Source organism: Tenrec ecaudatus, chromosome 12 (genome assembly GCF_050624435.1).
Source record: "Tenrec ecaudatus isolate mTenEca1 chromosome 12, mTenEca1.hap1, whole genome shotgun sequence".
Taxonomy (NCBI): Eukaryota; Metazoa; Chordata; class Mammalia; order Afrosoricida; family Tenrecidae; genus Tenrec; species Tenrec ecaudatus.
In genome coordinates this window covers 34,901,026-34,927,849 of record NC_134541.1, presented here as the reverse complement: position 1 = coordinate 34,927,849, position 26,824 = coordinate 34,901,026, and the positions used below count along the sequence as shown (strand labels likewise).

The window sequence follows — 26,824 nt, the reverse complement described above, 5'->3', positions numbered from 1 at the left end:
AAGTTCTTCAGCTGTTTTAGGAGCCCTGTCACTTGTAAGAGCCAGACTGCCGACCAAATGGACCCCCAAATATTCTCTGAAAAGCATGTCTTTATTTTCTTTTGTAGCCTCTGGATGTGGTTTTAAAAGACACCCTCTGTATTTCTTTGTTGTATCACAAATCACCACAAGTTTAGTTACTTGAAACAACACCCATTTATTATGTCACAGTTCAACAGGTCAGAAGCACAGTTGGACTCGGTAGGGTTTTTGCTCAGAGCCTCTCAAGACCTAAGTCAAAGTGTTGGGAAGGCCTGTGCTCTGATGCGTAAGAGAAGAATTTGATTCCAAACTCATTCAAATGGATAAAATCCAGTTCCTTGAGGCTGCAGGTCTGAAGTCTCCATTTTCTTGCCTTCTGTTGGTCAGAGGCCACTTTCTTTCCCAGGGGGCCTTCTCATAGGGCCCCTCCATTTTCAGATCAGCGGCAGGGCTCCCAGTTCTTCGCACACTCGAGTCTCCGGCTTCCTCTTTTTCTAGCAGCCAGAGACAGCTCTCTGCATGTCTCAAGAACACCATCTTGAGACTTTCACTTTGTCTGAGAACTCCCTTTGCAGCAACACTGCAACAGTGTTTGAATGAATAATGATGGGATAGGGGTCTTGCTGGACAACTTTAAAACTCTACCTGTGACATCCCACAATATGTCATCAGTCAATTTCTTGAAACACAGGTGAAGAAAACCATAGTAGCACCATCTGGCCAATACACTGAGAACTGTTTAAATGACTGAAATGACCAAAGTGGGGAAACCGGTTTTGAGGCTACGGCAATAATTTAAGAATAATGGTCTACGCTAACAGTGTCAGCTGTTGGAAAATATTTTTGAAGACAAAGCCAAAAAGACATGCTGATGCCAAATGAGAGAACAGGCCCAAGAGCAAGTCAAGGATGATTCCATGGTTTTTGTCTGAGAAACTAAAAATTGACTGAGTGAAGGAAGACATGGCAAAGGAAGAGGTCTGGGGAACAACATGCAGTTTGTTGTAGACATGTGAAGCCTGAGATGCCTGTGGGGACAGGGAATAAGCAACCAGAGCGATGCGTTGGGAGTCTCGTGGTGTGGGCGGGGAAGGTCATGGTGTTTAAAGCCGCAGCAGAGAAGAGCACTGACGGAGAACGGGTAAAAGGCATGAAAGGAGCCAGGGGGCCTAGCACTGTTAAGCTGTTGCACAGATGAAGAGGATCAGGCAAAGAGCACAGCCAGGTAGTGTCTTGGAAGGAAAGACAAGTCAATGTTTTATGCCATGGTCTGTGCACAGCCTCTTTCTTTTTCCTGAAATCAATTATTATTTTGTTCTTGAAATTTCGCTCAGATTTACGTATGCGTACGCTTTACTCATTATTCCTTCTTATACTTCAGTTCCTCCTCCTGGGGTAATTTTCTATCTAGTACATCTTTTCGGCATTTCTCTTTTTCAGGTTTGCTGGTTGCAAACTGTTTTCCTTCTAGTCTGAAGGTAGTTAATTTCATCCTTGCTCATGGAAGGTATTTTAGGGAGCAGGCTGGTCTAGGTTGGCAGCTCTCTTCTTTCAGCACCTGGTAGACATTCTTCCACTCTTTTCTCGCTTCTGGCGTGCTTGGTGAGAAGTCAGCTCTCAGCTGCCAATCCTTTGTAGGTGCTCTGTCCTTTTCAAAGATCTTGCTGTCTCTTGAGTGCTGCAGTCTCACTATGATATATCCAACTGCAGCTTCCTTTCCTAACCCCTTAGTTTCTCTAATCCTGCTTGTGATGTTTTGCTTCCAGGATCTTCATATTCGGTGTTACATTAGTGCTGGAAACCAAGCAGCTACTGTCTCTATGTCCCTAGAACTCTAATCATACTTCAGTTGGACCTTATATCTTCCACACTTAACCTCTGCTTTTTCTTTCCATTTCTCTCTGTGCCACACGTGTAATTTCTTCAGCTTCATTGTTCAGTTAATAAATTCTCTCCATATCTGTGTTGGATGTGCTGTTTCACGCGCAATTAAAAATGAACCCAATTACTCTATTTTTCATTTCTAGACATTCCATTTGGTTCTTCGGATGTGCTAGGCCACTGTTTACTATCATTGACAGCTCATCTTTATGATTCTTTTATTTTTCATCAAGCATACCATATTTCACTAAGCTATATTTCCTTACTGGGGGAAAGTTTTATGTTTTAGGAGAAAGTTTACACAGTGAATTAGTTTTTTCATTGAACGCTTCAAACACAAATTGTTCCAAGGACCATTAATGAGAGCAGCAAAACCAGGAGGGGAAGGGGAAGGTGGGAGGGAAAGGGGGAACAGATTACTATGATCTACACATAATCCCCTCCAAGGGGGATGGACAACAGAAAAATGGGTGAAGGGAGACAGTGGTTGATGTAAGACATGAAAAAAATATATCAAGGGTTCATAAGGGAGGGAGGGCGGGGGAGGGGAAGATGAGCTGATACCGAGGGCTCAGGAAATAAGAAAATGATGACAACAAATGTACAAATGCGCTGGACACATGGATTATGTATGGATTGTGGTAATGGCCCCCAACAAAATGATTAACCCCCCTCCAAAACCACACATTGTCCCATCACATTGGTTGCTATCCCTACAATGTGTCAGCATTCTCCCATTCCCACTCCACCTTCCTCGTTTCCATTCATTCGTTTCCCTGCCCCTCTGGGCCTTCGCATCTGTGCTTTCAAGCATTTGGCCTTGTTGACTGTTCTAAGGAGCACATTCTTCATGGATGCTGTTTATTTTATAAGGCAGTCTATTATTTGGCTGAAAGTGATCTTTGGGAGTGGCTTCAGTTACAAATTAAAAGAATGTTTTAAGGCAATAGTCCATAACTGTGTCCTCAGGTATTGTATCATACATGAGTACACATGCAGCACATACAAAGATACACACACACATACACACACACGCCCACAACTATATGTCTATATGGATGGGCTCTACTCGTAGTAAACCACTCCCACACCTAAATAGCCCCTCACAATGGATGATCCCTTCAGGACCAGGGGTGTGAGGGGCGATGCTGGGAGTTTTGAGGATCAGTGGTTTGGAAAGGGGGAACCGATTACAAGGACCTACATGTGACCTCCTCCCTGGGAGAGGGACGGCAGAGAAGGGGGGGAAGGGAGACTCCGGATAGGGCAAGATATGACAAAATAACGATGTATAAACTACCAAGGGCACATGAGGGAGGGGGGAGTGGGGAGGGAGGGAAAAAAAAGAGGACCTGATGCAAAGGGCTTAAGTGGAGAGCAAATGCTTTGAGAGTGATTAGGGCAAAGAATGTACGGATGTGCTTTATACAATTGATGTATGTATATGTATGGATTGTGATAAGAGTTGTATGAGTCCCTAATAAAATGTAAAAAAAAGAAAAGAGGAGAAAAAAAATGATTAGGGCAAAGACTGTACAGATGTGCTTTATACAATTGATGTATGTATATGTATGAACTGTGATAAGAGTTGTATGAGCCCCTAATAAATTGTTAAAAAAATTTATTATTAATTGGAAGTATATATAATTCCATAGTTCAATCACACCAAGCAGGGCTCCTATGAGTTGAAACTAACTCAAAGGCACACAACGACGACGACTAATTGATGGTAACCACCTCTTTGTGTGTTTGTTAGCACCTAAACATTTTCTTCAAAGTATCTGTGTGGTGGTTACATCATCTGGTGTCAACTTGAGACTGAAGAGTGAAGGGGTGAAGTTTAGCCTGTCATCCAGGTCGCAGCTTGATGACCTCATTTAGAGGTGGTACAGAGATAAATACCTTGCTGGAGGCAGGACACACACTCACTCCCTTGCGAGACATTCCTATTGAGAAGAAACGTGGAGTTACGCTAGAGCTCTGGAGCTGAAAGAGCCACCTGGTGACCCCTGCCAGCACTGCGATGCTTCCACTGCCACTAGATCCACAAGACTTCCCACCTACAGGCCTGTGATCTTCCTGCATTCGGTGTCATTGCATATGTTTTGTGAGTATGAAGGAATTTATAGATTGGTACTGGACTAATATTGGACTTAGGGACTTTATCTGGACTGGGCTGGGATGTTTTCTCAATATTCAATTGCTCTTGTACATTATGTGTATGAATTTGTTTCTCTAGTCTACCCAGACTAATACAATCTGTTTATGTCCTTTGCCTGTTTAGATTAGATTGTTTGTCTTTTTGTTACTGAGGTATTTAAGTTTTCTATATGTTTGAGTGATAGGCCCTTATCAGAAATGTCACCGTTAAAACTCTCTCCCAGTCTGTAGGCTCTCTTTTCACGTTTATGGTGCAGTCTTTTGGTGAGTAAATAAGAGGATACCAACATATTTTGGGGAAGATGGAATTAAAAGACAATGGAATTTTAAAAGAACTTCATGAAGCCCTCTATTGTGTATTGCATTTTTAGAAGGTTCCAGTTACTTAGTTTATCTTCTGTTTGTGAATTTTTCATTGTTTGATAGTATATATTTATGGCATAAATTAGGACCCCAAGCATTGATCCTATGTTATCTTCCAGGAACTTTATAATTTTAGGTTTAACAGTTAGGTCTTTAAAAAAAAAATTTTATTGGGGGCTCATACAGGTCTTATCACAATCTATACATCCATTCATTGTGTCAAACACATGTTTACATTTGTTGCCATCATCATTTTCAAAACATTTTCTTTCGACTTCAGCCCTTGCTATCAGCTTCTCACTTTTTTCCCTCCCCCTACCCCCTCTTTCCCTCATGAACCCTTGATAATTTATAAATTATTATTTTTCCAAGTCTTAAAATGACCGATGTCTCCCTTCACCTACTTTTCTGTTGCCCATTCTCCTGGGAGGGGGTTACATGTAGATCATTGTGATTGGTTTCCCCTTGCTCCCCCCACCTTCCCCTTCCCCTCCTGGTGTGCTACTCTCATTATTGGTCCTGCATTGGGCCTCCACTCAAGTACTCCCTTAAAGCCAGAATACTTTGTTCTATTAAACTGGCATTCTATGATGCTCACCTTTTCAACACAATTGCTGAAGACAAAGCGGTTGAATAAGCAATTGTGGTGAAGAAAGCTGACGGTGCCCATCTATCAAAAGATACAGCATCTGGGGTCTTAAAGGCTTGAAGGTAAACAAGCAGCCATCTAGCTCAGAAGCAACAAAGCCCACATGGAAAAAGCACACCAGCCTGTGTGATCACTAGGTGCCAAAGGGATTAGGTATCAGGTATCAAAGAACAAAAAATCATATCATTGTGTGCTCACCTCCATGATACAATCGCTGAAGACAAATGGGTGCATAAACAAATATGAAGAAAGCTGATGGTGCTTGGCTATCAAAAGAGATAGCATCTGGGGTCAAAGGTTTGAAGGTAAACAAGCGGCCATCTAGCTAAGAAGCAACAAAGCCCACATGGAAGAAGCACACCAGCCTGTGCGATCACAGGTGTTGAAGGGATCAGGTATCAGGCATCATCAGAACAAAAAATCTTATCACTGTGAATGAGGAAGGGAGTGCGGAGTGGAGACCCAAAGCCCATTTGTAGCCACTGGACATCCCCTTACAGAAGGGTCTTGGGGAGAAGATGAGCCAGTCAGGGTGCAGGGTAGCAATGATGAAACATACAACTTTCCTCTAGCTCGTAAATGCTTCCTCTCCTCCCACTATCATGATCCCAATTCTACCTTACAAATCCGGCTAGACCAAAGGAGGTACACTGGTGCAGTTAGGAACTGGAAACACAGGGAATCCAGGGCAGATGATCCCTTCAGGACGAGGGGGTGTGAGTGGTGATACTGGGAGGGTAGAGGGTGGGTTGCAAAGGGGAAACCAATTACAAGGATCTACATGTGACCTCCTCCCTGGGGGACGGACAGAAAAGTGGGTGAAGGGAGACGTCAAACAGTGCCAAGATATGACAAAATAATACTTTATAAATTATCAAGGGTCCATAAGGGAGGGGAAAAATGAGGAGCTGATGCCAGGGGCTTAAGTGGAGAGCATATGTTTTGAGAATGATGAGGGCAATGAATGTACGGATGTGCTTTACACAATTGATGTGTGTATGGATTGTGATAAGAGTTGTATGAGCCCCTAATAAAATGATTATAGAAAAAGCAAAAAAATATTGGTCCTGAGGGGGTTATCTGTCCTGGATTCCCTGTGTTTCCAGCTCTGATCTGTACCGTGTACATGCTCTGGTGCAGCCAGCTTTCTCAGGTAGAATTGGGGTCACGATCATGGGGGTGAGGGAGCATTAAAGAAGAACATTTAGGTCTTTGATCCATTTTGAGTTAGTTTTTGCGTATTGTGTGAGGTAAACTGGGTCATTTAGATGTCAATTCTAGCAACTGGAGTATTGTCTAAATTCAAATCTATTGCTTCTACTGACTTCTAATTCATACTGACTGGGTAATCTTTGATGGTTTCATCTGGAATATTCTAGGGGTGAATTTGGGATGCTTTTCTTCAGAGAGGATTTACATCTACTTTTGCTGGGAGGTGTGGTGTTACCAATCTGGAATCACTTTACATCACTCATGGATCTGACTTCTGGCTCATGGTTTATTCTTTTTGGGGGATGGGGTGTAGTGGGGAGGAAAGAAAGATGATCTCTAGAAGTGCCATCTACTTCCTGTTCGTTCCTTCATGCTTTAAAAAGCACGTTTTATTCAGTACATGGTTGTCGGTGTGGGCAGGTTCCCCAGTCTCTAAGCCATCATTTGCCCCAAAGAGAAACTCTTCGCATTCTTCTTCATCTTTTTCCAGGGGGTGGAGGGTGAGATTAAAGATATTTATTTTCCCCAAAGTAGATTGTGAATTAAGATTTTGCTTCTTTAAGTAAAACCCTAAAATAGAACTATGCAGTACTGCTTGATTTAGCTAGTTTCAAGTATTATGCCACATATTTATAAGGAAATCGGACAAGTCATTCTGTGAGCCAAGAATGCAGAATGACACAAAGCGGAGAGTGAAAGAAGGCCTGATAGAGCCAGGGTTTGCTCAATGTTAGAAAGAGGGAGGGAAAAAGAAGCTGTGATGAGTAAGGTTCCTGCTCTCTGGTTTCCCAGGCTGAGAGGGTGAGTTTGGGCAGTTAAATGATAGGACTTTGTGAATCAAATCCTCACCTTTATACTTCCACCAATAAGATCAGGGGGCTCCTCATCTGTTTCCAAGGCAACATTTACAGAGGCAAAGGGACGACTGGCCATCTGTTGCATCTCTCGAAGAAGTTGCTAATGAAAAAATAATACGGCAAACATTAGCACAAGGAAGGCTAAGACTTTACTAGAGAATACTACATATTAAAAACACCTCATTTCCCCCTATTCAATTGGGAATGAAGACGGACGAGGGATTAGCTAACACTCATTGCCTTCACGTGGATTCGACTCAGAGAAATCCTATAAGGCAGAGCAGAACTGGCTTGTAGGGTTCCCCAAACCATCATCTTTATGGAAGTGGACGGCTACGTCTTTCTCTCAAGGAGTGGGTTCAACACATGCTCACCTTTTAGTTAGCAGCTGATTGCTTAACTGCTGCATCATCAGGACGCCTTCAGAAAACATTAGGAAGTACTACTTTGGGTTGATGTGATAATAGTATTGTTGTTATAGTTTTTTTCTTTTGCCAATATTCAACGAAGATTTATTGATTTTGTTTTCCATGAATAATAGCCCTGTGTGGAACTTGACATGGCACATCTCTTTTTGTGTGTGCTTTATTTTTTAATAAATCATTTTATTGGGGTTCATACAACTCTTATCACAATCCATACATCAAGCACCCTTATACATTCGTTGCTCTCATCATTCTCAAATTTGCCTTCCACTTGGGTTCTTGGAATCAGCTCATTTTCCTTTTTTCCCTTCCCGTCCCCCCTCTCTCATGAACCCTTAATAATTTATAAATTATTTTATCTTGTCTTACACTGCCCGGAGTCTCCCTTCACCCACTTTCCTGATGCCCATCCCCCAGAGAGGAGGTTACATGTAGTTTCCCGAGATCGGTTCCCCCTTTCTACACCCCCTTCCCTCCCGGTATCGCCACTCTCACCGTTGGTCCTGAGGGGTTCATCTGTCCTAGATTCCCTGTGTTTCCAGATCCCAACTGTACTGCTGTGCATTCTCTGGTCTAACCAGGTTTGCAAGGTAGAATTGGGATCATGATAATTGGGGGGGAGGAAGTGTTTAAGAACTAGAGAAAGGTTTTGAGTTTCATTATTGCTACACTGAACCCTGAGTGACTCATCTCCTCCCCACGACCCCTCTGCAAGGAATGTCCAGTTGTCTACAGATGGGCATTGGATCCCCATCGTGCACTCCCCTCATTCACAATGATATGATTTTTCGCCCCGCCTTTGTTGCTAGAAACCTGGTCCCCTCAGCCCTTCATGATCACACATGTTGGTGTGCTGCTTCCATGTGGGCTTTGTTGCTTCTGGGTTAGATGGCTGCTTGTTTACTTTCAAGCCTTTAAGTCCCCAGACGCTACATCTCTCATAGCAGGGCACCATCAGCCTTCTTCACTACACTTACTTAGGCACACATTCGTCTTCAACGCTTATGTGGGGAAGGTGATCACACAATGGTGGTTTTTGTTCTTTGGTGTCTGCTACCTGATCCCTTCAACATACTTAGGCTTGTGTGCTTCTTCTCTGTGGGCTTTGTTGCTTCCGAGCTAGAAGTCTGTCTTCAGCATCATGTCGGGAAGGTGAGTATCATGGAATGACCGTTTAGCTGAGCAAGGTGCTATTGTATTGAGGAAGTGTGCGTGAGGAAGCCCAATGTCCACCTGCTACCCTACTAATGAACCTATAAATATATGCACATAGGTCTATTTCTCCCATAATCATAAATATATTTACATATGACATGTCTGTATTTAGGCTTCTATGTATGCCCGTTGCCTCCTACTCCTTTCCTCTATTTCCTTACGCTTTCCTCCTGTCCCACTACCATGTTCAGCCTTCATTCTGGTTTCAGTAATTCCTCTCAGTTACCTCGCCCTTGGTCACTCCCTACCAGTCCCCCCATCCTCTCCCTCCACTGGTTTTGAACCACTCGTTGTTCCCTTGTCCCTGGGTTGGCCAACACCTCCTCTCTTCCCCTACCTCCCACACTCTCATGTCCCTCCGGGACCGTTGGTCCCGTTATTTTCTTCTCACATTGTTTGTCCAGCCTATCTTATCTAGGTGGACCTGCAGATATAGTAATATGTGCACAAAAATGCAGAGGCACATCTCTTTTAAAGAAAAGATAGTTGTGATTTACTATAAATTTACGGGGAGAAATGCTACATTAGTATTTGCTATCAACTACTTCCAATTTTGTTGGGGTAGTTGAGGGGGATGTGCACAATAACTTTTTAGGTAGTTAACTGCTAGTAGATGGAAACAGTTATACAGGTTGTGCACTTTTTAAAAAATTTAATTTAATTCTTTTTTTAATTTAATTTTATTGGGGGTTCTTACAGCTCTTATCACCATCCATATATTTATCCATTTTGTCAAACAAATCTTTACATGTTCTAATCATCTTTTTCGAAACATTTTCTTTCTACTTGAGCCCCTGGCATCAGCTCATTTCCCCCCCCTATAGTTTTAAAAGTCCTTTATTTGCTACACTTAAGGTACTGATGCCTGCTTGTTAGGTACATAAAATAAATGATGTAAACCTATTTCTTCCATATCTTATTACTTTATCAAAGCCAAGCTCTTTCTCTTTTTGCTGAAACGTGAGCCAGGTGTTCACACAGCAACAAAAAACAGCCCCTCACGATGCAGTTAACAGGCACTAAGAGAATGCTTTATTTGGCAAGGAGGTATAAGCTAAAGGTATAAACAAGCGGGAAGTCTGGCAAGGAGAGGGGACAAGCAAGGGCTCTAGATTGAGACAGCTTGGATAGGAGCCCCGGGCTGTCCATCTGTTGGACCATGGGAAATGTGCTTAGGCGCTATGCTCCAGTTTCTTCCTCTCTGAAATGTATTTTTATCCCACACCTGTCATTAGAGCAAATAGGATAATTTAACTACCATGGTGCACCTGGCCCACAGTGAGTGGCTAACCATATCTCACTCAGGATATTGAAACTTTACCGTCCTGCCATGAAGAGAAGTAGCCTTTACATTTTTAGGAGATCTGGTGGTGTAGTGGGTTACACACTGGGCGTAAGATCTGAGGTTCAAACCCACCAGCTTCTGTTTGGAAAAAATGAGTTGTCTGCTCCGACAAAAATTAAAAGACAAAACACCAAACTCACTGGCATTGAGTTGATGTTGACTCATAGCAATACTATAGGACAGAGTAGAACTGCCTCTGTGGGTTTCTGAGATTATAACCTTTTATAGGAGCAGAAAGCCCTTTCTCCTGAGAAGTGGCTGGTTGTTTTGAATGGCTGAACCTGAAGATAGCAGTACATGTGCGCCACCAGGGCTCCTTATAAAAATCACACCCTCAGTAATCCAAGGGGGCAGTTCTCCTCTGTTCTACAAGGTCAGTATGAGTCAGAATCAACTCAGTGGCAGTGGATTTTTTTTCTTCCTGTTTTTGAATGGGCCAGGTTCATAAGTACTTCCAGATACATCACCTCCCACGTGTCTCATAAGGGCACCAGATGTGAGGTTTTGCCTTATTGAAACCTTGGCACTTGGAATGGCACAGAACCTCGGACCACGGGCCACGGAGAGGGTAGCTCTGCTTTTGAAGCTTCGTGCTCTTAGTAACCGTGTGACGATGGCAAGTGCCTTCACCTCTCCGAGCCTCAGTCCCCTCATCTGTTTGATGGAGCTCGAGGCAGCACCTATTCCACAGGGTTGTAGTGAGGACTAAATCAGCTAATGTGTGTAAAGTTACCTAAATCATTGTCTGGAACTTAGAAATACTCAACTTCCAGTTCTGTTCATGTCTATGCCTATCCAGATTTTATTGGTACAGCTTCTAATGTTTCTTTTTCATGACTGATGTTATCTATATAGTCTTTATAGTGTTAAGGAGAGATTATTTGTAATTGCACTAAAAACTTTATTTTAAAATTAGGAATGGCGTTGAATTTCACAAATGACTATATATTACTTGGCCTCTACTGATAACTTAAATTTTATTAAGTTATTTTATTGGGGGCTCTTTACAGCTTTTATAACATTCCAAACATCAATTGTATCAAGCATATTTATACATATGTTGCCATCATCATTTCCAAAACATCTTCTATTTGAGCCCTTGGTATAAGCTCCTCTTTTTCCCCTTCCCTACCCCATCCTTGTGAATCCATGATCAGTTATACATTGTTTTTATTATTTCGTATCTTACACTGTCCACTGTGTCCCTTCACCGACATTTCTGTTACTCAGATTTTATGTTTTTAACCTACAGATATTGTCTAGTAGGTTTTCTAACAGCAAACCATGGGCAAACTGTTGCACATCTATTTCATTACACAAGTGGCATTTATTTAATTTGTTGTTGTTGAGAATATACATCCACCAATTCAGTAATATCTACACTTACATTCTTCACAATAAGTACATTCTTCAACTGAAACCATCTCCCCCACTCCTGCCTTTTCTGAACTCTCCTTCCCCATGGACACGGCGACATTTAAATTTTGGTGCTACCCAAGTTTCTGTGCACGAAATGAAGTAGGAATATTTTAAGTCTTGCATCTTTTCCTTGTTCTGAAACGGCTTATGCATTTTATAGAGTTAATGCCCATAAGCATCCAAGGAGAAACAAACAGTATCTTTATAAACTTATCTCAACCATGAAACTATCTGGGTTTAATGCCTTTCTTGAAATACTACTTTGACACATTTTCCATTCCTTCCCTGGTCACTGGTTTCTTGTAGCTTCCAACTTCTTTCTCATACCACTTGGATAATATTTTTTCTTTTTTTCTAGAACATCATCCCATGAGATTTTAAAAATAGTGTAACAGAGATATTAAAAAGTACCTTTGATGGTGACCATTCCAAATATGATGGACATAGTTAATGCCACTAAAAGCTACACGCAAAAAGATGCTGAAATAGTGAATGTTTTAATCTATATGACGGGTGCTTCAAAAAACTCATGAAAATAAAAATAATGGAAAATTTCCAATTAAAACAAACAAAAATTCTCTGAGTATGTTGTTGTGTTGTCTTAATATTCTTGCCTTGGTCTCTAGGTTCTAAGATCCATTGCAATGGCTACAGAGAACTCATGGACAAAATTCATACTTAAAGGGTTTATTTAAGGAAGTTAACAAGCTGTAATGCAGGTGAGAAATGCTTATGGCTTAGCTGTTTACCAGGACTCAGTCTAATGTTCTGTTAAGGCTGCTGATAAATGCCCAGAGGGCATACCACTCTGCTCTAAACCTCAATCTGAAGGCATTCCATCCTTCATACTGAATTCCCACTGTCAGCAAACTCAGCTCCCCAGAGGCACCCCACTCCAGTAAGCCCTAACTCCAATCTTCCCAATGCCACGACCCTTACATGCAGTTCCTCATGTGGTGGGGACCCCCCAACCATACAATTATTTTCATGGCTACTTCATCACTGTCATTTTGCTACTGTTATAAATCAGGCGACCTTTTGGAAAGGGTCATTCGACACCCAAAGGGGTTGCAACCCACAAGTTGAGAACTGCTGCTTTAACTCAAAGGCACTCAGCTCTGCTTCTGTGGATAATCCATCCCAATTTCTTATATTAAGTACTCAGAAGCACCCCATTTCAGTGAGCCTCAGCCAGAAAGCACTCCACTCCACTTCCATGAGCCAGCAAGCCCAATTCCCCCAATTCAGTGCCCAGAGGGACTGTACTATGCAAGCCAGCCTGCTGCACAAAAGCACTCAGCTTCACATGCTCGTGGGTTGGGAAATCCATCACTATGTTCCGTTCTCGGGTTCCTGGTTCTGCTGGTGTAGCTATTCTTCTAGGTCCAGGAGGGTCACTGTTCAGGGATCTTGGGTACAAAGGACACTCTCCACTCCTGACTGCTGCTGATAATGAGATCCTTCCCTTCTGCTTCTCAGAGGGCTCATTTTGTACTTGGCAGGATGGCATTCCAGGGAATCCTGTTCACAGTTACTCACTGGTGAATCGTATCAGTACCTTGCGCCACCTTCTTACCCAGGGACATGCAGGATAGGGTTGTTTGGTGAAGTTGAGCCACATTAAATGACTCACTGCCCCTGTGGTTGTCCCCCGAATTGAAAAGATAAGGACACGAAAGGGGATATAACATTACACCCGTGGAGGTCTATTATTACACCTTGAGGAGGTCAGAAAAGGTCTTATTATGGCCCAAGGGATGTAAACCCAGACGGCCTGAAGCCTCCCTCACCCTGCTGCAGGCACTAAGAGCAGTGCTGAGTGCTTGAGAGCCATTCTTTTTAGATGCGCTCCCATTCTCCTCTGAAAGCATCTATATATTCCTATCTAGATAGAACAAAGGTGTCAGTCGATACAGAAATCCAAGGAGGTTCCCTAGAAACGATGCAGTAGACACGATAACTGAACGAGTGGCAGGTGGTCCAAGTCAAAGTCACACTAGAAAAAGCCTTTATGTTGTAAACTATATATATTTACTTATTAACGCTACTTTTGAAATGGCATGCTGGGGAAAAATCCTATTAAGAAACCCTCAGGTAGAAACTTAATTGGACACACACCAATCTTTCCTTGAACAATGAGACATTCTGGATATGCCTCAAAGGCCGATTTCGGCCACATCCTCCTGAAAGGCTACTTCAGAAGGATGGGCCCAATCAAGTGCTGGCACAACCCCGTTAGGAAACCCTTTGAGGGTAAAGATTTGGAATTTTTGACAGAGTCTCCTGGGCATCTGTAAGTCAATACTAAAATTTCCTTTTTGAAAGACTGGATCCTGTAGCATTAATTAGATTTTATAGCACTAATCAAAACCTACTGTGTACAGAAGCATACACACTGCAAAAAGAGTAGCATTATTTTTATCAATAAGAATTCTATTCCTTTCATGGCAAAATCAATCGACCAAGCAATCATCACAAAATAGTTAAAAAAAAGCAATCATCACAAAATAGTTAAAAAGCAATCATCACAAAATAGTTAAAACTGCCTTGCTTATGACAGAGAGAGAGGGAAAAAAAGCTCTTAGAGGGCTCTTGAATCCGTAGCCACTGAGTCTTACCTCTCTGCGCCTGGACGCCCAGCAGCTTTGCTTGATCTTCCAAACCACAGCAGCCACCAGGAGCAAAGAGAGGAAACAACTGCAGGAAAAGAAAGGACCAGTTATTACTCCAGCCCAGGACAGGACAGGCAGGGACATGGCCCCCCAAACCCAACTCCACGCTCCATTCTGATGAGCCATTATGGCAAGGCATGGTTCAGTGAGCAAAGGGCAACAAGGTGATAAGCCTTTGGGAAGCTGACCTTCCTGACCTGCCCTCTAGACCGTGTGGTCCCTACAGGGCTTATCCCATCATGGCTTATCACAGGCTAAGAAGAACAATCCTCCAATAAGCATGCTGTTTAATGCTTGTTCATGCAAAAACGGGAAGAGTTGTTAGAGTAATGTGGCAGTTACATGATCTCCTGTCAATTGCGAAGGGGTGGAGTCTAGCCTGTCAATCAGGCCGCAGCTTGATGACCTCATTTGGAGGTGCTAAGTACATAAAAAGCTCACTGGAAGCCAGGCACACTCTCTCTGTTACACACTCCTGTTGACAAGTCATATGGAGACACGATGGCAGCCAGTAGCCCTGGAGCTGAAGAAGCCATGTGGAGACCCACGCCAGCACTTAGATGCTTCCGCTGCCACTGGATCCACAAGACTTTCTACCCGCTGGCCTGTGATCTTCCTGCATTCAGCATCATTGTATGTGTTTCGTGAGTCTGAAGAGGAATTTATAGATTGGTATTGGACATATGGGCTAATATCGGACTTATGGGCTTGATCTGGACTGGGCTGGGATGTTTCCTCAATATATAATTACTCTTTTATGTAAAAGCTCTCTCTTACACGCATAAGAGTGTCCCTGGCTTTGTTTCTCTAGTCTACATGGACTAACACAAGTAACTACGAACTTCTGATACAGAAGAAATACATTTATGTGTAAGAATCAATACAAGGGGGCTCCCATACAGTTTGTGGAAAAATGGAATCAAAAGATAATGGAGTGTTTCCACAACTTTTTGAAGCACCCTTGGATTTATTCAATTAAAGCAAAACCTGCGAGAACTTGAACAATGGGACTGCCTTGTGTTTCCAGGTCTCGTAAGTGTTTTACCGTTGACAGGTAGTCTTACCACTTTTCTATTGCTCTCAGTTAGTGGAATATATTTAAGGTCTCCTTCTCTGACAGGCTTCTACCTTAACACAAGTTCCAGCTTTCACAGGTCTTACCATATATTTAAGTACAAAAAAACCCCAAACTTCAAAACGATCACTCTCAAGCCATCAACTTAAAAAAATGTATTTTGAGAGTCAGTGTTCTCTCTATAAACCAGGTGTTCAAAGATACTACTGGGATAGACTAAAGAGAATAACTTCTAGCTAAACAGAAGAATCTTAAACCTCTTAGCTAACTGCTTAAATAATTGAAACAATGGCATTTTAATGCATTAACTTGTAAACGGTGTTCAGCTCAGAGTGATTTTCAGAGCCTACACAGATCTGAGGCTTGGCTGGGCTGCTGGCTCTCACTGTTCTACCAAGCTCAGCACTTGCAGGGTAACGTCATCAGCTTGGTGAATGGCAGTCTTGGTACCCCCCATACAGATGCTGAGGCATTCCCAGCCTGGCTGGAGAGAGGCACTCTAAGGCCCTAGGTGGACTGAGCAGGAGCCTGCAGCTCACTGCTTCCCCCAAATGCACAAGAGTGCAGACCTCTCTCCTGGGCACCTTGACAAAGAGACGGGTCCTACACTGGACCAGCATTCAGTGGGGAGCCTTCAGTTCCCGTTTTGCTGTGCCTCAGCTGTGCTGCCACTGCTGAGCCTGCCTTCTCCATGAAAGTTTAACCTCTTCACTGGCTCGATGGTGACAGGGCCAGACCAGGCTCTGTTTTAGGTGTGTGGGCTCTCTCAATGAACAGAGCATCACTGTTCTCATGAATTAAGAGTTCAACAGGACCTGAACGCTTCCTCCCCTTCCAATCATCACGACCCCAATTCTAACTTGCCTTGCGGACCTGGTTGTACCAGAGGATGTACAGCGGTGCAGTGGGGATCTGGAGGCACAGGGAATCTAGGACAGACGAACCCTTCAACACCAGCGGTGGGAGTGGCGACACCAGGAGGGAAGGGCATGTAGAAAGGGAGAACCGATCTCGGAGATCTATGTGTAACCTCCTCTCTGGGAGATTGTCAAGGGGGAGGCGGGTGAGGGGAGACGCCGGGGAGTGTAAGATAAGATATAATAATTATTTATAAACTATCAAGGGACCAGGGGTGGGATCGGGGAGGGAGGGGGATGGGGGGAAAAAAAGGGAAACCGAGCTGATTCCAGGAACCCAAGTGGAAGGTGAATTATGAGAGTGATGAGTGCAACGAATGTATAAGGGTGCTTTGCTCATTTGATGTATGTACAGATTGTGATAAGAGCCTTATGAGCCCCAATAAAAAGATTTTTAAAAAAAAGAAAATGATTAGGGCAAAGAATGTACGGACGTGCTTTATACAATTGATGTATGTATATGTATATGTATGGATTGTGATAAGAATTGTATGAGCCCCTAATAAAATGTAAAAAAAAAAATAAATTAAAAAAAAAAAGAGTTCAACAGGAGAAGAGACAAACAGAAACAAAATAAGCAAATTTGAGAGCCTGTGGTAGTAGTAAATGCTACCGAAATCAGAAGGCCTGCGTGGGCCTTATTAAGAGGGTACTATTTGAAGAGACTTTGGAGGAGGAATGGTGAGAGGCGACTCAACTGCTATCCCCAGAAGTGCATTCAGGCAAAGGGACCACCCAGTGCAAAGACTTAAGGACCTTCCTAGGCATGCTTGAACACCCTTCAGTGGCCAGCATAGCTAAGTGAGGTGACAGAGGCCAGAGATAAAGGAGGAGGAGGGACAGGAGGCAATGGAAGCAGCGGGGATGAGAGCATGGTGCACCCTGCTGGCATGCAGGCACGCGACTTTACTGAGTGAAAGGGGGAGCCCGGCAGGTCTTTGAGCAGTTAAGTGCCAGGCTGGAACCCATACTGAAAAGACCACTAGGGCATCGACAGTAGAAACAGGGAGGCCAGTGGTCCAGATGAGAGATGATGGGGGCTTGAACAAGGTGGTCAAGTGGGGCTGCGAGAAACACTTTGGAATCTGGGTACCATCTGAACGGAGAGACAGCAGGATTCCTGGAGGGTTGGATGTGGAGTTTGTATGCGAGAGAAAACCAGTTACTGATCTGGTGGCCTACAGGGTGGGCCCACTATCCATCGAGAGGGGAAAAGCTCTGGAGAGAGCAGGGGTAAGAGAGAGCAGGTCAAGGATTCAGTTTTGGACAGGCTGAGTTGTGAGAAATTGACCAGTGTAGGGGTGCAATCCTGGGCAGACACACAACTGCAGACGGGGAAAACTTAGGCTGAAGATCGGATTTTGGGAGTCACTAGCATGCATTTAGAAGCACTAAATGTGGATGAGGTCAAACCATTCAATTGTGTGATGTGAATTATATGCCAATAAAACTTAAAAATTTTTTTTCTAAGAGAGCACTGTATCTTGCCTATACCAGAAGTTCTCATCACAATGCTTCCTTGTGGCTAGGAGGTGTGAAACTTTCATAAGACCGTCACTATTTCTCTATTTTTATCCCCACTCTGTGCTGCCCCCCCCCCCCCCCGTGGCACTTTTCAGCCAATGCTGAGAATGTGCATGTGTCTCTCCTATGCTTACTAAATCACCACTCAAACCAACAAAAGCATATCTTCTCCCAGGTTACAAAGCCCTTTCACATACATTATTTCACTTGATTCTCAGAGTAACCCATGGTTTTCTATACATGAGACTGCCACTTGAGAATGAAGAAGGATCCCAAGGCACAAAGATAACCGTGGATGGTGTAGGGGTTGGTTTACTTCACTGTGCCCAGTCTCCAAGTACCATTTTCAACTCACCTCACAATGATTTTCTCATTTGAATCATTAACTTTACCATTCCCCAAATTATTTGTTCCTGTATTATATGATCTTCTGAGTACTTGGGATTATCAGGACACCCTCCCTGTGCCCTTTTATGTTCCTCTTAAATGCTTCTAGATCTGGCTAACTTCATAGGTTACCCTCTTCCTCATGTTCAATAAAGAATATTCTTCTCAGCCAAGTGTAATTCTGGTTCTTATACTCCAGAAAGCCATATTTGGATTCTTTCCAACAGTTCAGCTTTTGAAAAGGAGACCTGATGAACACACCATTTATTTTTTGTTTATCACACAAGAATCCATGATCCCGAAAGCTCCTTCTCTGATCATTCTGATTGATGCCATTCTGTGTCCTGCCACCTGGCAGAAGTGGCTAGTCCTCAATGGGCTGGTACATGGCAGCGAGGTCCTTTCCTTCCATACACACATTCTAAGAACATAGTACATGTGCCAATTGGCATGAGTGAGAGATAAAATTTGGCCTCTGTACTCTTTCAAAAGTGAGCCGTCAACTAGTACCATGAGGTTTTTTCTCTGAAAGGCTAGGCCCACACAACAGATATAATAAATCAAAATCACAATGAGATAATCAGTTTATCTCTACTAGGATGGCTAATTTTCAAACAAACAAATATAAACAAATTTTGGCAAGGATGTAGAGAAACTGGAATCCTTATCTACTGCTGGTAGGAATATAAATGTTGCTGTGGAAAATCGTGCGCTACCTTGAAAAGTTAAACATGGCACTAAAATATGACCTATCAATTCTATTCCTAGGAATATACCCAGGAGACTTGAAAGCAGTAACACAGATAGGTACCTCTACATCAAAGCTCACTGCAGCATTAGCCACAATGGCCAAAAGGCAGAAACAAACTAAATGGCTATCAACAAGTGAATTGACAATAATATTTGGTATGTACATTCAATGGACTACCACTCAGCCATAAAGGAAAATGAAGTCCGAATAATATCGCACAACATAGATGAACCTTGAAAATGTTCTATTGAGTGAAATAAGTTTTTTTTACCAAAGATCAAATATTGTATTATTTCATTGTGGGATTAAGGTATAGCCACAATGGGTCCTACCTGCTAAGAGCTCTGGGATTGAGCAAGCGTGTCTGACTAGACAAAATTAACCTGTCCCATAGTGAGGGGCATCACCCAGACTTGTCTCAGGTAACAGCTACTATTTTACTACTTTAAGTACAAATCCAACCATCACTACAGTAAACCCCCTAGGACTATCACTTTCAAACTTCACTTTCTTCTCCCTTCCACTACGTCCCCCACCCTCCCAGCCTGCAATACAGGTGTCAGATCCCTTCTCCATTCACGTGAGTGTCACCCACCCTCTTTTGAATATACTGGTGTTAGCACAAAGACCCCTGGTGTGTACACAGATTACAAAGCAGGCCACTGTCAGTGCTTCTTGCCCAAATGTGGTCCTCTATATGTAGGTTTCCCCTCAATGAAAGCCTTGTCTTGTGGGATTATAAAAAGACTTCCCCCCAGCTTTCTCTCCCCCAAAGATATGCCAAACATTGGTGGCTATTTGCCAGGACATGGTGGGAGGTCAGATGCATACAGCCTCCAGCCTACTGTCTGGGCTCACCACACAGGTAGGGCCTGCTCCCTGCTGTTCAGGACAATGGACTACTTCTTCCTAAAGGCTTGCAGTCATCAGTCTGGTCCCTTTAGGTGGGGTTTGCAGTCTACTGCTAACGGTTTCTATAGAGAGCCAGAGAACAAGTCAAACCTACTCAGTGACATCCAAAGTTAGGCTGCCATCCTGACTCTAGGATCCGCCTACCCATCTTGTCACATATATACCCAATCCCCCCTCCTCTTGCATGGATACCCCTAGATCATTCCCCTCTCATTACTGTATAACCTATAGTGCAACCTCTTCCTGTGACATATGTCTTTACCTGTAATTAAGGGGCTTGCATGCCCCCCAAAGATATATAAGCCTTGGTTAGTAATAAAGAGCTCTCTCGGCTCTTCCCTTCCTCTCTCCTGGTCCTCGCCCCTTGTCCTCCTTCCCCTCCCCCTCTCTCCTGCCCTCCAGTCTCCTCCCATCTCCACGTGGACCAAGCGGGGCTGAGGTGAGCGTGCTACCATGAAATGTGTCTGACTCCATTATTGCAATCTTTCTTTTCTCTCTCCTTATTCTCTATGACTTTATTATAATCTTTATGCATCTCAACTGTATAATTGGGCCTATCAAATCTGTGATTAGTTGTGGAGGGCTGGCTTTTCCCGGCCCCCCTCCCCCGACCCGTCTCATCAACCTGGCTTTTGGAATGCAACCGAATTTTGGAGCTGAATTTTGGAGCTGCTTCACTGCTCAGGACTCCAGTCTCCATCTTTGGTACTGTCTCAACCATTGGCTTGGCAGGACATTATTGCTCACTTACTATCACTTATTCTTTAAGTAGCAACAACATTAGCTAAATGTGTAGGGGGGAGGGAGCACTAGAACTAATCATGATTACACAACTCATTTGGGGGAGTGATTAAACTATGTGGGGAGGGAATGCTCTAAGATTTATGTAGTTGTGATTGTATACTTCCCCTTGATATGATTGAATGATTGAACTATTCAACTGTATGATGTGTAAATTATATGACAATACCATTGGTTAAAAAAAGAAGCAATATAGAAGTATCTTAAATAATTGTTTTATTGTTTTTGCCAGGTTTTATTTAATATTTTTTCATTAATACTTTAAACTTTTTTATAACATAAAAAAAGGTAAATGTAAAGTTTAAGAGTGATTAGCAGGGGCGTGAGGGACAGGAAAAGGGGAGACATTATTTGTGAAGCGGTGAGCTTGTTTACAGTGAGATGGAACAGTTGGCAATGATCATGTGCGATGGTCACACATGATTTCTGTCGTGTTATTGTTAGATGTTGCTGAGTTGGTTCCAGCTCACAGGAACCGTATGTGCAACAGGAAGAAACACTGCCTGGTGCTGTGCCATCCTCACAATTGTTATATTGAGCCCATGGTTGCATACCTGAAAAATGTTGAACTGGCACGTGTTAAGTGTTTTATATATTTACATATACACCCTGGAAAAATGTTTCTATATAATGTAATTACAACCTACAATTTATATCCCATATAGCTACTATCTAGGTGGTTACTAGTTACGTGTGGGGTTGGAAAAGAAACTACAATGATAAAGTTCTTGTCAGCAGTTCAATACACACACACACACACACACACACACACACACACACACACAGACAGTATCATTCAATCTTATAAAATAGAATTGCACAATCACCCCCACACAGATTTTTTTTAGAACATTTCCCCCTCCCATCCTTAAATCGCCTCCAAGATGCATTATAATATCAAAATCCATTCTAATGCTCCCTCTACCCTCACGTCTCCACCATTTACTCCTGAGATCCCCTTACCCTGCCCATCATTCACCCCCAATTCCTGTATTTCCTATAACCCCTTTTATCTGTTATTCTCATTATCCATCTACTCCTCCCATGCTTCCCAGCTGGGAGACCCAACAGAAAACAAAACAAAAAAAATGGTGTTAAGGTGGTAAGGCTAAAACAATAATATACGAAGATACAAATAATGTGTAAGAGCCAGACCCCCAACAACATTCAAAAAGCCAGGGATGAAATTTCTGTCACGGAACCAGTAGAGATACTTGCACCAAGAGCATGTTCAGGCCTAGTATATAAGGTGGTCAGCTCACCAAGTATCAAGATGGATCCGGCATATCAAGATTACAAGTCCCTGCCTGTTAGCAAGGCTGTTTGAGATTCTTGCCTGTGGCTACAGCAGGCCTGCAATTGGCTCAGTCTGACTCCTCTGGAGATGGGTTTTGGGCTCCCACTGTACCCCAGAGCCCTCCACAAAGTGGGTGTTCGTAATTTTTGCTCTGATGCTATATATATATATATATATATATATATATATATATATATATATATATATATATATATATATAATTTTATTGGGGCTCTTTTTTTGGGCTCTTACAGATCGTATAGCATTCTATACATTAATTGTATCAAGTATATTTGTACATATGTTGCCATCATCATTTCTGAAACATTTTCTACTTGAGCCCTTGGTATAAGCTCCTCTTTTTTCTCCTCCCTCCCCTCCCACTCTTGTGAATCCTTGATCAATTATATATTGTTATTATTATTTTGCATCTTACACTGTCAGTTGTCTCCCTTCACCCACCTTTCTGTTATTCCTCCCCATGGGGGGGGGGGCTGTATATCCAACCTTGTGATGGGTTCCCCTTTCTCCCCCTTCTCCCTCTCTGACCATCCTACTATCATCATATTACTCCCACTACTGTTCTTGTCCTGAATTCCATGTGTTGAGAGCTCTTATCTGTACCAATGAGTGTTCTCCAGTCTAGCCAGATTTGTAAGGTAGAACTGGGTCATGGGGGGGAGGCGGGGAGGGGACGCATTCAGGAACTAGAGGAATGATGTGTGCTTCGTTGGTGCCACACTGCACCTTGGTTGAATCATCCCTTCCTTATAACCCCTCTGTGGGAGATATCCATTTGTCTACAGATGGGCTTTCAGTCACCACTCCAAACGCTTGTTCACAACAATATAGTTGTTTGTTTTGGAATCTTTTAATACCTGATAACTGATCCCACTGACATCTTATGATCACACAGGCTGGCATGCTTCTTCCAAGTGAACTTAGTTGATTCCTCATTTAGATGGCTGCTTGTTTGAATACAGTTTTTAAGACCCCAGATACTGTTCCAATAGATAACCTGGCACCATTTGCTTTCTTCACCACACTTTACTGTAGCACCCATATCTTCAGTGATCATTTCATGAAGGAGAATATGTAGCAGGACCATGATGTAAGAATTGTGCTTTTTAAAAAAATTAATCATTTTATTGGGGCCTCATACAAGGCTTATCACAATCCATACATCCATCCATTGTGTCAAGCAAATTTGTACATTTGTTGCCACCATCATTCTCAAAACATTTGCTTTCTACTTGAGCCCTTGATATCATCTCCCCATTTCCCCCCTCCTTGATGAACTCTTGATAATTTATAAATTATTATTTTGTCGTATCTTACACTGTCTGATGTCTGCCTTCACCCACTTTTCTGTTGTCCCTCCCCCATGGAAGATGTTATATGTAGATCCTTGTAATCGGTTCCCCCTTTCTACTCCACCTTCCTTCTAGCCTCCTGGTATTGCTACTGTCATCACTGGTCCTGAAGGGATCATCTGTCCTGGATTCCCTGTGTTTCCAGTTCCTATCTGTACTAGTGTACATCCTCTGGTCTAGCCAGATTTGTAAGGTAGAATTGGGATCGTGATAGTGGAGGGGAGGAAGCATTAAAGAACTAGAGGAAAGTTGTATGTTTCATCGTTGCTACCTTGCACCCTGGCTGGCTCGTCTCCTCCTCGTGACCCTTCTGTGAGGGGATGTCCAGTTGCCTACAGATGGGCTTTGGGTCTCCACTCTGCACTCTCCCTCATTTAAAATATGTTTTGTTCTTTGATGCCTGATACTGGATCCTGTCGACACCTCGTGGTCACACAGGCTGGTGTGCTTCTTCCATGTGGGCTTTGTTGCTTCTGAGCTAGATGGACACTTGTTTACCTTCAAGCCTTTAAGACCCCAGATGCTATATCTTTTGATAGCCGGGCACCATCAGCTTTCTTCACCATATTTGCTTATGCACACATTTGTCTTCAGTGATCATAACGGGAAGGTGGGCACACACTGATAAGATTTTTTTGTTCTTTCATGCCTGATACCTGGTCCCTTCTACACCTCATGGTCCCACAGGCTGGTGTGCTTCCTCCATGTGGGCTTTGTCGCTTCTGAGCAAATGGCCGCTTGTTTACCAGCAAGCCTTTAAGACCCCACAAGCAATATCTTTTGATAGCCGGGCACCCTCAGTCTTTCATCATCACATTTGCTTATGCACACATTTGTCGTCAGCAGGACTAATTGTTCTTAAGTTGGAGCTAGGATTTAGTACAAGCCCAAAGCCCATTCCTGGGATTTATGCCTTTTAAAAATTTTTTGCTGTAACTTGGAAGCCCAAACATGTCATATCATTCCATAATTCAATCATGTTAAACATAATTATGCAATTTATTCCATAATCATACATGTTTTCCAAAACATACTTTTTCTTTCTGTACTTCTTGACATCATCTCCTTCATATCTCCCCCACCTCTCTATTTCCCCCCCTCTCAAACCCATTATAGTTTCTTTCCCTGTAGGCTCAACATCCCCGGGTTTCATTTAACCAAAAATAGGGCAACAAATAATACAGTTTCAAGGGGGTGAGCCCCAATGCGATGCACCTATGAGGAACACCCTAACATAAATGCGCATGAGCAGAACATAACAGAATGGCTGCCACAGACATATCCACAAATTTTAAGCAATTTTCTTCATCATTCAGTACAAATTGTTTTGTGGTCCTGTCTTCTGCAGTAGTACATCAATAGATTAGTTAACTAAAAAAAATCAATAAAGAATAAATATGAAAAAACCAATATAATTATGAGCAGTGAAAAACAGATAAAACAATTTTAAATGGGGGATCAAGGGTGGAAAGCTGCTGTAGATGTGTCTTATTTTCAATAACATGAATACAGTATTTTCATGAAAAGTAAAATTAAGTTACAAACTAACCAATAAGCAAAAGAAATATGATCACAAAAGAGAGAACCCCAGGGATTAATAGATGACTTTTGGCCTTAAAACTTGGGATAATCAGCTGAATTATCTTTTGAGCAAGAGAGACAACTATTTAGCTCACATCAACCCCCCCCCAAAAAACTCCCACAAAACCCCCAAAACCACTCACTGACATTCAGAAGATTCCCACTCACAGCAACCCTGTAAGGCAGAAAAGAATTGCTACTTTTGGCTTCTGAGAGTATAAATCTTTATGGGAGCATAAAGTTTCAACTTTCTTCCCTAGAATGGCTGGTGGGTTTGAACTACTGATTTTGTGGTTAGCAGTCCAATGAATAACCCACTATGCCACCAGGGCTCCTTAGCTTACATCACTAACCAGTACTAATTATAACTTTTTATGATCTGTAATTATTAAAATACATAGAGCCAGAACATCCACAATTCAGCACAATCCTGTGTCATTTAATATTCAGAGTGTTGCTGGGTGCTGTTCTAGCACAACAGCACCAACACTGCCTGGTCCTGCACTGTCCCTACAACCACTACTGTCACTACTGTGTCAATCCAGCTCAGAAAAAGAATCTTCCTCTTTTTCTCTGACCCTCTACATTACTAAGCATGATGTCTTTCTCCAGGGACTGGCCTTGCCATCCTCACTTCTAAGGGCATTCTGGGTATGCATCTTCCGAGATAGATTTGTTTATTCCTCTGGCAGTCCATGGCACTTTCAGTATTCTATGCCAGCATAATTCAAAGTCTTCTTCATTCACTGCTCAACTTTCACATGCATATGAGGCAATTGAAAATACCATGGCTTGGGTTATGTGTAATTTAGTTTTCAAAGTGACATCCTTGTTATTCAACACTTTAAAAAGGTCTTGTGCACCAGATTTGCTAAATGCAATACATCATGTAGTTTTCTGACTGCTGTTTCTGTGAGCAATAATTGTGGATCCATGTAAAAAGAAATCCTTGACTTCACATTTCTCCCCATTTATTATAATGCTGTCTATTGGTCCAGTTGTGAGAATTTCTGTTTTATTTACATTGAGCTGTAATCTACATCGAAGGCCGTAGTCCTTGATCTTTACTAGCAAGCCCTTCTTCCTTTCAGTAAATAGGTTCTGGCATCTGATATCGAAGGTTTTTAATAAGCCTCCCTCCAATCTTGATGCCAAGTTCTTCATATGGTCCATCTTCTTGCAGTACTTCATCAGCATGCAGACTGAATAACAATGATGAATGAACAGAACCCTGGCACATACCTTTCCTGATTTTAAATCCCCTTGTTCTGTTCAAACATTCTATGAAACCGAACATTATGTGAATTGGGTGTTGTTGGAACACCTAGCCGTGCTTTCTTCTTGCAGCATCTTGAACAAGCCCCTTGCCTTAGTAGGAACATGCCTTTGTGCTTGATCCCCTATCGACATATTAGCAATTCCTCTGTGTCTGGTGTAGGTCCTTCTCACATCCAATGAGCCTGCTAGTTTTTAGTGGAACCAATCCTTTAACAGCTTGGAGAATTTTATCTTTGTTTCTGAAGATCATTCTGATTGTCGAATGCAACAAGCCTAAACCACAAGCAATACAGCATTCATTTCCAAATTGAAACATTTCCTTTGCAGTTTGCTGATGCTACCCCAGCACTGGCTGTGTTGCACCAAGGAGACACAATGCACTTCATAGTCATACTTTCCAAAGAAAACGAAACAGAGAGACAGCACTACCCCACTCTAGACATGGTGGTATATGAGACTGGATACTGTTGTCTATGAGTCAAAGCACACACTGTTACATGATAAGCTTTTTAGCAAGAAAGTACAGTACAGTAACTACTTAAACCAATAGTTTAGGCACTTATGACCATCAAGACATAACAATTTTAGGTGCTAAGTACTGTACTGTACTGCATGCCTGGTGGCACTATCGTTTTGTGTACAACAGATGTACACACTTCATGTGGGAACCTGCTGTTCTCTGATCAGGATCTCTGAACTCTATTATAAC

General features: G+C 42.5%; 1 protein-coding gene across 5 annotated transcripts in view; it reads right to left on the bottom strand.

Annotated features, from left to right (window-relative positions):
- The window catches only part of ATRN (attractin), a 145,734-nt gene that overhangs the window by 8,123 nt on the left and 110,787 nt on the right, over window positions 1-26,824 (bottom strand). For 2 of the 5 annotated variants that reach the window (XM_075563931.1, XM_075563926.1), the window contains exons 26-27: window positions 14,166-14,244; window positions 7,136-7,243 (exon numbers count right to left, since the gene is read on the bottom strand). In XM_075563931.1, coding sequence (XP_075420046.1) covers window positions 7,136-7,243; window positions 14,166-14,244 — 187 coding nt within the window. Of the gene's footprint in view, window positions 1-7,135; window positions 7,244-14,165; window positions 14,245-24,334; window positions 24,628-24,980; window positions 25,013-26,824 lie in introns of those variants that run through there. The other 3 variants (XM_075563928.1, XM_075563927.1, XM_075563929.1) reach the window with 3 other exon arrangements.